The sequence below is a fragment of the Macaca fascicularis genome, chromosome 1, assembly GCF_037993035.2.
Source record: "Macaca fascicularis isolate 582-1 chromosome 1, T2T-MFA8v1.1".
Lineage (NCBI taxonomy): Eukaryota > Metazoa > Chordata > Mammalia > Primates > Cercopithecidae > Macaca > Macaca fascicularis.
In genome coordinates this window covers 15,432,834-15,446,341 of record NC_088375.1, presented here as the reverse complement: position 1 = coordinate 15,446,341, position 13,508 = coordinate 15,432,834, and the positions used below count along the sequence as shown (strand labels likewise).

Below are 13,508 nucleotides of genomic sequence, written 5' to 3'. Positions count from 1 at the left end.
AAGGAAAGGAATACAATCTAAAATAATGATAAAAATTAGTAAAAAATTGTCACTATCTAAACCAGTAACAGTCATTTATTATCATTATCGATATATATACATACACTATAATCGTATGTGCCATACTTTTATGCAAATAGCAGCTCAGGAGGTTTGTTTACACCAGCATCACCACAGACACTTGGGTAATGCATTGCCTTATGGAGTTACCATGGCTACGACATTGCTAGGTGATGGGAGTTTTTCAGGTCCAGTCTAATCTGATGGGACCACTGTCATATATGTGGCCCATTGTTGACTCAAGCGTCATTATGTGATACATTCACTATACTGCCGGCAAGCTCCTATTTAAGTAAACAAACATCATAAACACAGACAAACATGAGAAGTCCAGAAGAAAGGCCAAGGAAGATAAGAGAATCTCCTTAGGAAAAGGAAGCTACATCAGGGCAAGGGGCCAGTTCTCACCTGGAAGACACAGTACTGCACACTTCAGCCAGATGATTGCCATTTGAACACACACCACCCAGGCACTGTGTGTGTACCTACCCCTGGGAATGGCGTCTGCCAGGAGCTAGGGGGTTGTTAGAGCTTTAGGGGAGTTATTTTTAACTTTCTGCTAATAAGCTGTATTTCGAGCCAAAAATTTGTGTAGTGCATAAGGCTACTCATAAAGAATATCAGCGCTTGTATGGCCCATTCTGTTACACTCTTCTTACCAGTGACTCAGAGGACCTGGCTACACTGTCTTTGACTTGCTTCTAATAGTGAAGAATTGGAAATACTCTAAATATCCTTCCGTTGAGGGGTGGATAAAATAAGTTACAGTGCTTGTATAGAGTAGAATATTGTGTTTAAAGAACAGGGAGCTTTTCATGTTTCAAAATGGAGCCATCTCCAGGATGTGCTATTCAAAGAAAACTCCTAACAGTAATCTCCGGAGAGAACTAGAATTGAAGAGGACATGAGTAGTCAAGGGGACATTTGCTGCATCAGTGTTGTTTGAATTTTTTACAATGAAAATGTACTTATGTATTGAGTAATTTATAATCATAATGTACAATTTTGATTTCTACTTTTACCTGATATTTATATTAATGTCTTTAGAATATAACTCATTCTTTGGGCTATTGGACATCCTATCTTACTTAGCTGGTATCTCTGCAATTAGATATTTATTTATAGACAGAGATTCCTTCAGAGTTATTTAAATTAAGTAGTTAAATAGGAAGATAAGTAGTTTATTAGAATTTAGTTTATGCTTATATCACTGATATGAATTATTGCCACAGAAACTCTACTTTTCAAGGTCACCACTAATTTGTTATGTTTCATGTTTGTTTGTCACAATTTAGGGACATTTCTCTATCTTCTTCATTGATGACTCTACTATTTACCATAGAAGTTCATCTATGTGGCTCCAAACTCTATTTCAAGAATATGAAAGGCATGTAGGTTATGCCTACATTCTCTGACCCTTGATAGATGTTTTGCTGACCCACCTCCGGATATCTGTAGAGTTACCCTAGGCTCCACCTTCCACCAGCCAGTTCTGTGTGTGAATTACACAGTCCTTTGTTCATTACTAAACATTGTTTTTACTCTCTCATGTCCTCTCATTTCAGTCTCACTATCTTACAATCAGCTACATGGAACCACAGGAAAGACGTCATTGTTCTTCTTTTGCAGGTAGCCAGTAACACCACCCTCTCACTGAGAGCACCTAAGAAATAATGTTAGGACTTGAGTTGACTTTTGATGCATCCATGTCCTTTGTGTCATATAATATATCTGGAGTGGTAGAGTGCAAAGATTATGGGCTCAATTTGTTATTCATATGCCTTTGAGCAAGTTGGTTAAACTCTCAAAAACTCAGTCTTTGTATTTATGAAGTAGAAATAGCAACGCTAGGATTTGGAAATTGTTAAGAAGGTTCACAATTCTGCATACACTAGAGCTTGTACACATGTGGCAAGCCACAATGTATGGCTGTTTTGAGCCCATTTTCCTCCTTTCCCGAACATATCTCCTCAGATTGATGGATGCATGATGAGTTCCCCTTGCCTAAGTTATTATTTCTGATTGTTCTTTCACTGTGCTGCCATTTATAGTGGAAACTTCATTGCAAAAAGTGCAAGGCTCTCGCCTGTGGCACTTGAGGTGTTTGCTGGCTCCTCTAGCTTTTAAGTGCAGTGTATTAATTTAGTCCCTCTCTCAGATGTCCACTGTAAAGTAAAGAATTGATGCCATGTCCCAACTAGGAATGCCATTGCCTCTCTATCTTTGCTTAACAAGAAACCATTCATGATTGAGTAGAAATAACAATAAGTGTTTAGAAAAGTATTAAATGAATGAGGCAGTAAAAAGTGATCCAAGAAAATCCTAGACCACTCGCACCTGCCATGACTTGTTACCTCTGTGACCTCTTACCATCTGTGCCTCCTTGGTCACGTGTATTGACTGTAGTCCACTTTCATTCTGTCAGCACTTCTCTTCAGTCTATTTAGAGCTCCCTTGAGCCTTCTCTCTCTGGCAAACTTCCTTTTATAACATAAGCAAAATAACGGAAGATGTACATTCCCTGTTGTGTGCATGGCAGGGATAGGAAGGATGAACAGAGTTTATCCATGAAAAAGTATTGCCATCAAAAAATGGAATTATGAAGACCTGTTGTGTGCAAGATATCTTGAAGTTAACTTTTTTAAAAATATGAAACAACTTATTTCCAGCAAAGTGCAAAATGAAAATCACAGAAAAAGTCAACCTCACCTGAAGCTTATTCATCACTGTGCAATGAGTTTCACCATACAGTGAGTTTCTGACCCACGTGACACTGAAGTCACTAACAGCAACGGTATTATGGTTCACTGTAGATTGGACAGCGCTGTGTTTGGGGATCCTGGAGAAATGTAAAGTAGGAGAGGATGTGGTCTACCCTCCAGGGCCACACAGTCCAGTGGGAAAGAGATAATTAATAAGCTGAAGTCCAGGATTGCAAAGCAAATTCTGTTTTACAGAACGGGAAACACTGTGACTGATGTCAGTATCTCTGCTGAGGTGGAGAGGCTGAGGTTCTTCTTCTGTAGCTGCCTCCTCCTCCCCCTCCCCCCTCCCCCTCCTCCCCCTCCTCCCCCTCCCCCCCTCCTCCCCCTCCCCCTCCTCCTCCTCCCCCCTCCCCCTCTCCCTCCTCCTCCCCCTCCCCCTCCTCCTCCCCCTCCCCCTCTTCCTCCTCCTCGTCCTCCACCTCCTCCTCCCCCTCCTCTGCCTTCCTCCCCCTCCTCCTCCCCCTCCTCCGCCTTCCTCCCCCTCCTCCTCCTCCCCCTCCTCCCCCTCCTCCTCCTCCCCCTCCTCCCCCTCCTCCTCCTCCCCCTCCTCCGCCTTCCTCCTCCTCCCCCCTCCTCCGCCTTCCTCCTCCTCCTCCCCCTCCTCTTCCCCTCCTCCCCCTCCTCCCCCTCCTCCTCCTCCCCCTCCTCCTCCTGCTTCTTCTTCTTCCATATATCAAGCTAACTTAATGGAGAATGTATACATTGTTCCATATGATACTGAATAATGCAAATAAGTGATACTGTTACAGGCTCAGGGTCATAACGTGGGGCCGTTGTAAGGTACACCTTTCTCAAAAGCATCTGGTATATGTGAAGAAGCTGCATATCACTGCCTTGCTCCAATGTACTCAATAGGAGCCCACAAAGGTTCTCTGTCTTGGCCTTCATTAGAGAGCATTTAAATACCAGAAAAATCTAGTGTCGCATAGCCCCTGATTGGGTATTAGCCAGCATAGTGTCGGGGCTGTTGTAATTAGAGTAGCCAGATGGGAAGGCAAATTTAGTAGGAGACTGTCATCATTACAACCACCCATTATACATATACTCATACATGCCTCACAGGTGCAAGTTCATAACAGGAAACCCAGCAGTTGTGGAGTAGGAGGCTAGAATACAAGAATATTAGTGAGTGAGAGCTTTGTCTCAGGATTGTAACTAATTTTGAGGTCAGTTTTTTCAGCAGTCTGTTATGTTCAATCTTTTGGTTCCAAAAATTATGTGATGACCGGCCTTAGAAAAATTTAACCCAAGTAATCCAGGTCTATTAACATTTTGCTAAATTATTTGTGGTTTGTAATGGAGTTAAATATGATTATAACATTTAAAAATATGAGTTTTGCTTCATGGTTTAGCTGAAGATTCAATTGACTGGACTTGAGTAAATTATTCACCACTTCATTAAAATTCAATAGGACTGAAAGTTTCCGTCAGATGCATTAAGCCGTCTACTGCAAACGAAGCGCTGTGTTGTAGTTGGTGCAGAGGGTGGTTTACTCAATATGGCCTGCGCTAAGTGTGTGGAATGCAAATGAGATGTAAATTTTAAATTTTACTTTCCATTACCAAAAAATTATTGATGTACACATCAGGAGAGGAAAATTACTTTCAGTAAGGATCTGCATGGTGATGGTTTTTAATCTCTTAGTGGGAATATATAATATTTTTACAGTACTAGCATAAAAATGCCATCACTGCAGAACGAGGTCTTAGAGTCTTATAATGATTATCTTTATTGCTTGAAGATAACATTTTAGTAAATGAGATTTAGTTAACATTCTAATGAAAAGAGCTATCACAATTTGAGAGAAAATTCCTAAGCTAAAATATTTTTAAGCTAGAAGTTTGTTTACTTTTTTTTCTCTACTAGAACCTAAATCATGTAATTTATTGGAACAGATGGTATGGAAAATTTGGATTGTGTGTTACACTTTTAGTAAAGCTAATTTATAAAAAGGCTACCAAAAAAAGTAATAAAATCATAGACTTAAAGGCCTTCGTGGATTCCAACTGACTCAGCTGAACTTATGTTTTCTCGACAAAATCAGTGCCAAAGCTAAATTCATCTCTTGCAGTTTCTGCTTGACCCTCTGGTCGTGTGAGTACTATTATTAATATCTAGCACTTTCAGTCACAAGCTGGTGACTACATTTGTGAAACGCTTTCCAGTTGAGTTGGCTTTTTTTTTTTTTTTTCCTTGAGACAGAGTCTTGCTCTGTCACCCAGGCTGGAGTGCATTGGTGCCATCTCTGCTCACTGCAACCTCCGCCTCTCGGGTTCAAACGATTCTCCTGCCTCAGGCTCCCAAGTATCTGGAATTACGGGCACCCGCCACCATGCCCGGCTAATTTTTGTATTTTTAGTAGAGACAGGGTTTCACCATGTTGGCCAAGCTGTTCTTGAACTCCTGACCTCGTGATCCGACCACCTTGGCCTCCCAAAGTCCTGGGATCACAGGGACGAGCCACCGCGCCCAGCCTCCAGTTTGCTTTTTTATGGTTAAATAAAGTTGCATTTTCAGATTCTATTTCCGGATCTCTGCAAGCATGGGAACATCCCTCTTTGGTGCCTCGCTGAAGTCGAAGCTCCCATTAGTTCAGGTGGTTCTGTGATATCAGCTGCTTTCCTCAGAACAAGTCTCATTCTTCCTTCACATATTTTTTTCTCAAAATGAAACATTCAAAGGCTCCTGCTTCCATGTGTAGCATGAACATTATTTGGCACCATCCTTCATGTTATTCTCAAGGCACTCTCCAACTTGCCCACTTCCCTCTTTCAATATCATGCCCAAAATTAGTCATCGCATTCCAGGAGCAGTTGGGTGTGCAGGGACCAGATGGATTCAGGAACCGACACTCAGAACAAGAGTGGTTCTTAACCATTTGAGGATGCGTACCCCTTTTGAGAATTGAAGCCCTGGAATCTCTCCATGGGAAAGTGGATGTACAATCTCAGAGGATTCCTGGACTGTGCTGTAGTTCATTCATAAACTGTGTACTTTCTGGGACAGTGGGACAAGAACCCTGCCTCTGCTGTGGTGAGGCTGCACATGGGAATAATCGAGGAAGCTTTTTAATACCCACATACACTTGTATAAGCCTTAGGTGTAAGGCAGAGAATTTGGTGGATTTGCAACTGAGGAGTCTGTTTATTTTTAAGCTGAGTGTATTTTACAGATCAGATTTTGAAACTACTTTTCAATTATAATCACCTATGTAGATTTTTCTCAGAATCCAATTTCATAAAAAAATGTATTTAGCTGGCTTTTTCCTGAATTGACTTGTTCAGACATGTTAGTCCTTCTAAGATGAAGTGCTCATGAGATTTTAAAAATAGCCACCAGGCCCCATGCCCAGCTGGATTCTCTGTTGGCGTTGGTTGGATGAAGAGTCCCCTGATTGGCTTGATTTGGGAATAACCTCAACCTGGTAGAAAGTAAAACAGACACGTGTTTCAACCACTGGTCCTAATGTACTTTTTTCAATGTTTGTTTGTGGACTTTATGATATCTTTGAAAATACAGAAGTGACAAGGGGTGGGGTAGGGGAAATGTGTCAGTTTATGAATGTGCCATTTAACCAGATAATTGGGCAAAATATTTGACAAGAAGTATTCTCATGAGCTGTACAGAGTCACAGATAACCACGTCCACACACGTTTGTGTCTTTCCATAGTGTCAGACTTTTACTGATGCTATTTCAGTCACAAAAGCCGGGAGTTGCATGGAATTCCAAGGAGGGAATTTTCCCTAGTACCTCCTGCTTACTCGGTAGTCAGAGCCATAGGCACATAAGCCACTCACAAGTCAATTGTATTGCAAACCATACATAATAGTATACTTAATCAATAGATAGGTGTTACAGGTCAAACATTTCACGACAAACAAAGTAACAGATAACATCAAGAGAAAAGGGACAAGAAGAAGGGTTAACAAACCAGTCCAGGGAGACTGGGAGAGCAACAAAGACACAAAGGATCCCCTGGTCGGGCCAGGCGAGTGGTCCACAGGTTTTGCAACGAAGAGTCTTCAGTGGGGGCAGAGCCTTCCCAGCAAATGCCAAGTGCTAATCACAATTGACAGCAAGGCAGTGTCAGTTGAGGTGGCCATTTTGAGCTACTGATGTCCTGCTCTTTTTATGGCCACGGAGTCCTCTGGCAAGGACTGATAGTGAAACAATGTGCTTGTTTTTGCCCTTATCTGGTTGGATGCAGACTTTATTTATTAAGCATAACGTCTTGTCCCTGTTGGCAAAGAGCCCTATGAAATGTAAGATGGAGTCTTTTTCTAAGATGGAGTTACTCATGTCAAGGGTGCTGTATACCAGTGCTCCATCCTGTGACATGGCGTGCTTTAATCTTCATTTTTCTTCCTCTTTTTGATACCTCTATCTTCATTGATTCTACTCCACCCTCTTACTGGACTCATATTATCTTGGTTCTGTTCACACACCTTTATTTGTCAGTCGTTACTGTTAGAACATTCTGAGTAGTTTGTTTGGGAGGTGAGTGTAGACTGAGGTTTAGACACTAATGAGGATCCTTGGGGAAAGTGTAGGGGTGGAGGGGATAGACTGGCCCTGGTGACGTGGGTGGCCTCAGTTGAGTTTTTCCTGATGGTCTAAGATGGTGTGGGCCTTAGTTCCTTAGCACACAGAACTAGTGTTTGAGCCTGATGGTGAATTCAAGACCAGAGACCCTGATGTATTGGAATTGCTGGTTGGATTTTACAAAGAATGGTGGACTTCCAAACTTATGGCGACCACTGTTGAATTTTACTGGGACGTGACAATTATGCTAGAGCCTCTAAAGTGGCAGACCTGAAGTCTCGCTCTTCTCTTTAGTTTGAGGGGAATAAATGCAGACGGTAGGCATATATTTTTTAAAAATGTGTTTGCCACTTAGTCTCTTCCTCTTCGCCTCAGTGACCTTGTTCTCCTTGCAGGTTATGGCCACACCGTGCCCTTGTCAGATGGGGGTAAGGCCTTCTGCATCATCTACTCCGTCATCGGCATTCCCTTCACCCTCCTGTTCCTGACGGCTGTGGTCCAGCGCATCACCGTGCACGTCACTCGCAGGCCAGTCCTCTACTTCCACATCCGCTGGGGCTTCTCCAAGCAGGTGGTGGCCATCGTCCATGCCGTGCTCCTTGGGTTTGTCACTGTGTCCTGCTTCTTCTTCATCCCGGCTGCTGTCTTCTCAGTCCTGGAGGATGACTGGAACTTCCTGGAATCCTTTTATTTTTGTTTTATTTCCCTGAGCACCATTGGCCTGGGAGATTATGTGCCTGGGGAAGGCTACAATCAAAAATTCAGAGAGCTCTACAAGATTGGGATCACGTGTGAGTATTATGGCTCCCTGGCTGCTCCTTCTGTCTCTTTCTTTTTTTTTTTTTTGAGCCCGAGTCTCACTCTGTCGCCCAGGCTGGGAGTACAGTGGTGCAATCTCGGCTCAGCTCACTGCAACCTCCGCCTCCCAGGTTCAAGCAATTCTCTGCCTCAGCCTTCCAAGTAGCTGGGATTACAGGCTTCTGTCTCTATTTTGCCACTCCAAGCTCCACCTCACCTCCCAATGAGGAGTTATTCATAGAAACACTGATTGCTTTCTTCTCACTGAGAAGTTTTCCGAATTTACCACCTTCTCAACCATTTCGTGATTTCCTTCAAAACTCTTTATGCAAAAATCTTATTACTGAGTTATTTTTCACAAGCACCTTAAAATTGCAGATCAATTTCTTACTAATAATGTAGGCATTATAAATGACAGTGTAAAAATACCTCATACAGAATGTACTTGATAACCAACTGTTAATATAAAAAAAAAGATTGCTCTACTTTATTAAATATTTTAAGGCCAAGAAAACTAGGCCTTGGATAGAGCGTGTTATCAGTCATGCTCTTTAATTTACCAGAAAAGTCTTAAAAGAGCTGCTTACCTCATTTGTCCATCTGGTTCTCTTTAGAAGAAGTGAGCCTCTATTAACTGTTTCCAGAATTTTGTATGTGGAAAATAAAATGGGCATTCAAATTCAGATGGCCAGGGATTGATAATTTTTTAACAGTTTTCATTTTAAATTAAATATAATATCGTAGAAAACTTAACCATCTATTTTCGAGAAACCATTCATTTCTGTGTGAGCCTTCCTGCCCTTTTCAGGATGCACAGAATTGCAGGTGTAATGTACCTGCTGTTTTCATTTGTGTCTTGCCTTCTTAAGAATTTTTCAATTTATGACTCGGCTCACGTCATGTTTTCTAGGAAATCATAGTAGATACTCAAGCAGCCAGATGCTCGGTCTTGGCTCTATCTTGTGATTCTTAACCCTACAAAATGCTTAGTTGAATTGTGTGTATTTTGACATTTCCATTAAACCGTGGGCTCAGCCAAAACAAAGACTTCACTCATAAATCATTGGGGAACGCTTTGAACAGTACCTGGCTACCATACAAGTTCGATAGTTTTTTTTTTTTTTTTTTTTTTTTTGGCTAAATGATTACTTAGGATGATTTTGTATTTCCTGTAGCTACCATAGGTATTATTTTTAGAGCCCATATGATATTCACCAGGTGGCCATACCATAATCCAGTCATGCCTCTATTGCTCACTAGTTAGCTTTCTTCTAATTCAGGGGTATTATAAATGACACTGCAGATAATTTTTTTTTTCTTTTTTCTTTTTTTTTTTTTTGAGATGGAGCTTCATTCTTGTTGCCCAGGCTGGAGTGCAATGGCACGATCTTGGCTCACTGCAACCTCCGCCTCTTGGGTTCAAGCCATTCTCCTGCCTCAGCCTCTTGAGTAGCTGGGATTACAGGCACCCACCACCACACCTGGCTAATTTTTTGTATTTTTAGTAGGGACGAGGTTTCACCATGTTGGCCAGGCTGGTCGCGAACTCCTGACCTCGTGATATGCCTGTCTCAGCCTCCCAAAGTGCTGGGATTACAGGCGTGAGCCACTGTGCCAGGCCAAGAATACTTTTGTATGTGTACACATTTCCTCTGATATTCTTCCAAGAAATGAGATTGCTGGTTCAAAGTGAATACGCCTTTTTGTGACTCATAGAACATAATGACCTGGTGCTTTCCAAATGTTATGAGTTGACACGTCACCAGCATTATCTGAGTGTGACAGTGGGGTGGTGATGGCCAGTAGCATTAGAGATGTTTTTCGTATATGTGAGTTTGATAGCCAAATAAACATTATCTTAACTTTCTTTTCATATAATAGGTGATTGTTTTACTTTATTTTATTTTATTCTGTGACTTGGAAAGTAGAATGTTTCTGTAATTATGCTTGCTAGCTGCAATAATTTTCTCTTATATAAATTCTTCTCATAAATTTTGCCCAACCACTTTACTTCCTCAGTGTTTCATATAATACTAAATCCTTGCATAACATTTTATCACTTCTTACAACATGCATCTTTTTTTAAAAAAGCAGTGTACATAGAATTAGTTTAGGTTTTGAGCGTCAAGAACCTGAGTATCTAACAAATGAATGTTCCGAAGATATATTAGATGTGGGCAGGATAAAATACCACAGTTTTTGTCTGAAACCCCGTGGGTATTTTTGTCAGCATTCAAAAATTTGATAAAGGAGGCTGGGCACGGTGGCTCATGCCTGTAATCATAGTACTTTGGGAGGCTAAGGCAGGCAGATCACTTGAGGCCAGGAGTTCGAGACCAGCCTGGCCAATATGGTGAAATTCTGTCTCTACTAAAAATACAAAAATCAGCCGTAAATCACTTGAACCTGGGAGGCGGTGCAGTAAGCCGACATCATGCCACTGTACTCCAGCTTAGGTGACAGAATGAGGCTGTGTCTCACAAAATAGTAATAATAATAATAATAATAATAAAGGAAAAGACACTGATCCATCAATTCGTCTAACAATGTCGTTACTATTTTTAAAGTACAGGAGAGCACATTGAATGCACGATATTGTTTTCAAAACCTATAGTCAGCCTGAAGATACTAAAACTTTGTATTCTTGGGCTAATCAGCCTTCTTATTCCTGTTATGCTGCCAATTTTAGCTTCCCTACTTCATACATTTTTGAAAATCCTTCTCAAATGTTTTACCACTGGGACATAAAATCAGAATTTTTGTTATTCTTGGAGTTTTCATCTTCACATTTCTGTTCCTTTTTATGATGACATTTTTTTTCTGAAAACTCATTTTTAAAATGATGGAAGGAATTGTAAATCACCATTTCCCATCACAGATTCCAAGCAACACATTTTACTTGAGTCAACAGTTATCCTTTATTTTCCCAGTAAGAAACTGGTAGTGTTGGCCAGTGAATAGTCCACATGTCCAAAAACAACTGGGAGATAACGGAGAGCTTGACTTTGCTGCTGAATTTAGGTGCAAGTGTAGATAGCCATGCACAAGGACCTATTTAATATCAACATCCATTCTTAAATTTTGATTTAGTTTAGTGTATTAGTCCTTTTTCACACTGCTGATAAATACATACCCAAGACTGGACAGGTTACAAAAGAAGGAGGTTTAATTGGACTTACAGTTCCACGTGGCTAGGGAAGCCTCACAATCATGGTTGAAGGCAAGGAGGGGCAAGTCACGTCTTACATGGCTGGCAGCAGGCAAAAAGAGAGAGAGCATGTGCAGGGGAACTCCTCTTTTTAAAACCATCAGATCTCCTGAGACATATTCACTATCATGAGAAGAGCAGGGGAAAGACTTGTCCCCATGATTCGACTACCTCCCACCAGGTCCCTCCAACAACACGTGGGAATTCAAGATGAGATTTGGGTGGGGACACAGCCAAACCATAGCATTTAGACTGCAATTTCTATTACTAAACTCTTATTCTGTAGTAGAAATTGTAAGAGTTTTGAGTGCTTAAAAAGGCATGAAGCTTTCCTCCGAGCACCCCATGATAAAACAAAACCTTTTCTAAAACATCACTGGCATTTTGTGAGCCACTGATTATAAAGCAGAGGTGACAAGCCCTCCTTGCATGAAATATCACACTTGGGTAAGTGCAGTATGTTATGTGTCTTTAATAATGCCACGTCAGCCCCAAGTATTTTTTTTTTCTCAAAAATTGCAGCCTGTGATTCTGACTAATCCAAGTTCATAGGAGGTTAAATCATTCTTCATTATCTTTCACTCTTTAATAATGGGTGGTTCCTCTTTGAGCCATGAACTTAAAAACACTTCTAAAAATTAAGAACCTTGCAATGAGTTTATTCCTTAACAAATACTGTGTTGGCATGAGGTGGGGAGGTAAATCACTTGCTACTTGATTTATCCATGTTGAGATCACACTGAGACACTGTCTTGTTTCTCACACAGGTTACCTGCTACTTGGCCTTATTGCCATGTTGGTAGTTCTGGAAACCTTCTGTGAACTCCATGAGCTGAAAAAATTCAGAAAAATGTTCTATGTGAAGAAGGACAAGGACGAGGATCAAGTGCACATCATAGAGCATGACCAGCTGTCCTTCTCCTCGATCACAGACCAGGCAGCTGGCATGAAAGAGGACCAGAAGCAAAATGAGCCTTTTGTGGCCACTCAGTCATCTGCCTGCGCGGATGGCCCTGCAAACCATTGAGCGTAGAATTTGTTTGCATTATCCTAGGGCACCAGGGTCGGGGTGCAAGGAAGAGGCTTAAGTATGTTCATTTTTATCAGAATGCAAAAGCAAAAATGATGTCACTTTAAGAAATAGCTACTGTTTGCAATGTCTTATTTTAAAAAAATGGAACAAAGAAGCTGTGACCCTGGCAGGATGTCTAATATGTGAGGAAATGGGATGTGCACTTAAAATTCACATGTGACAAAATTATCTACACCTTACATAGGAGGAGAATACTTGAAGCAGTATGCTGCTGTGGTTAGAAGCAGATTTTATACTTTTACCTGGAAACTTTGGGGTTTGCATTTAAATCGTTTAGCTGATGGCTAAATAGCAAAATTTATATTTAGAAGCAAAAAAAGAAAATCCTAGAGATGTGTTTTATAAATAGGTTTATGTGTACTGGTTTGCATGTACCCATCCAAAATGATTATTTTTGTAGAATCTAAGTTAAACTTACTATTTATAATGCATAGGTAACCATTAACTATGTACATATAAAGTATACATATGTTTATATTCTGTATATATGGTTTAGGCCACCAGATCCCAGTGTACTTCTCAAACCAAGACTACAGATATTTTGTTTCTTTTGATTTCTCTTTATACTAAAGAATCCAGAGTTGCTACAATAAAATAAGGGGAATAATAAACTCAAGAGTGAATAACCATAGTATTCTGCTGCAATAAATGTTTCTACCCTCTTGCAATAGAACGGTGTCAGATGTCTAACATGTTTATAAACAGTTTTTTTGAATTGAACAAGTTATGAATAGGATTTATTAAAAGGTTAAGATACTCTGTTTTGAAAGTACATTGTGATTTGCAGCCACCTAGCACTAAAGCACAGAGCTTAAACACAAATCCCTAAATGAACAGATTACGTTACATTAATCAGAGAATTTTAAGTTCAGAAGCTAAAATAAAATACAAATCACAGCTGGTTGTAATCCTATGCTTTCATATATCAGAAGTGTGCCTCTATGTAGAATATATATATGTGTGTGTATATATATGTGTGTGTATATAGTGTATATATAGTGTATATATAGTGTATATACAGTGTATATATAGTATATATG

At 40.5% G+C, this 13,508-nt stretch overlaps 1 protein-coding gene across 3 annotated transcripts in view; it reads left to right on the top strand.

Moving 5' to 3' along the window:
• The window catches only part of KCNK1 (potassium two pore domain channel subfamily K member 1), a 52,806-nt gene extending 39,670 nt beyond the window's left edge, over nucleotides 1-13,136 (top strand). For all 3 annotated transcript variants that reach the window (XM_005539758.5, XM_074026033.1, XM_074026030.1), the window contains exons 2-3: nucleotides 7,765-8,160; nucleotides 12,143-13,136. In XM_005539758.5, coding sequence (XP_005539815.1) covers nucleotides 7,765-8,160; nucleotides 12,143-12,402 — 656 coding nt within the window. In that variant the 3' untranslated portion in view covers nucleotides 12,403-13,136. The remainder of the gene's footprint in view (nucleotides 1-7,764; nucleotides 8,161-12,142) is intronic.
• Nucleotides 13,137-13,508: the final 372 nt, after the last annotated feature.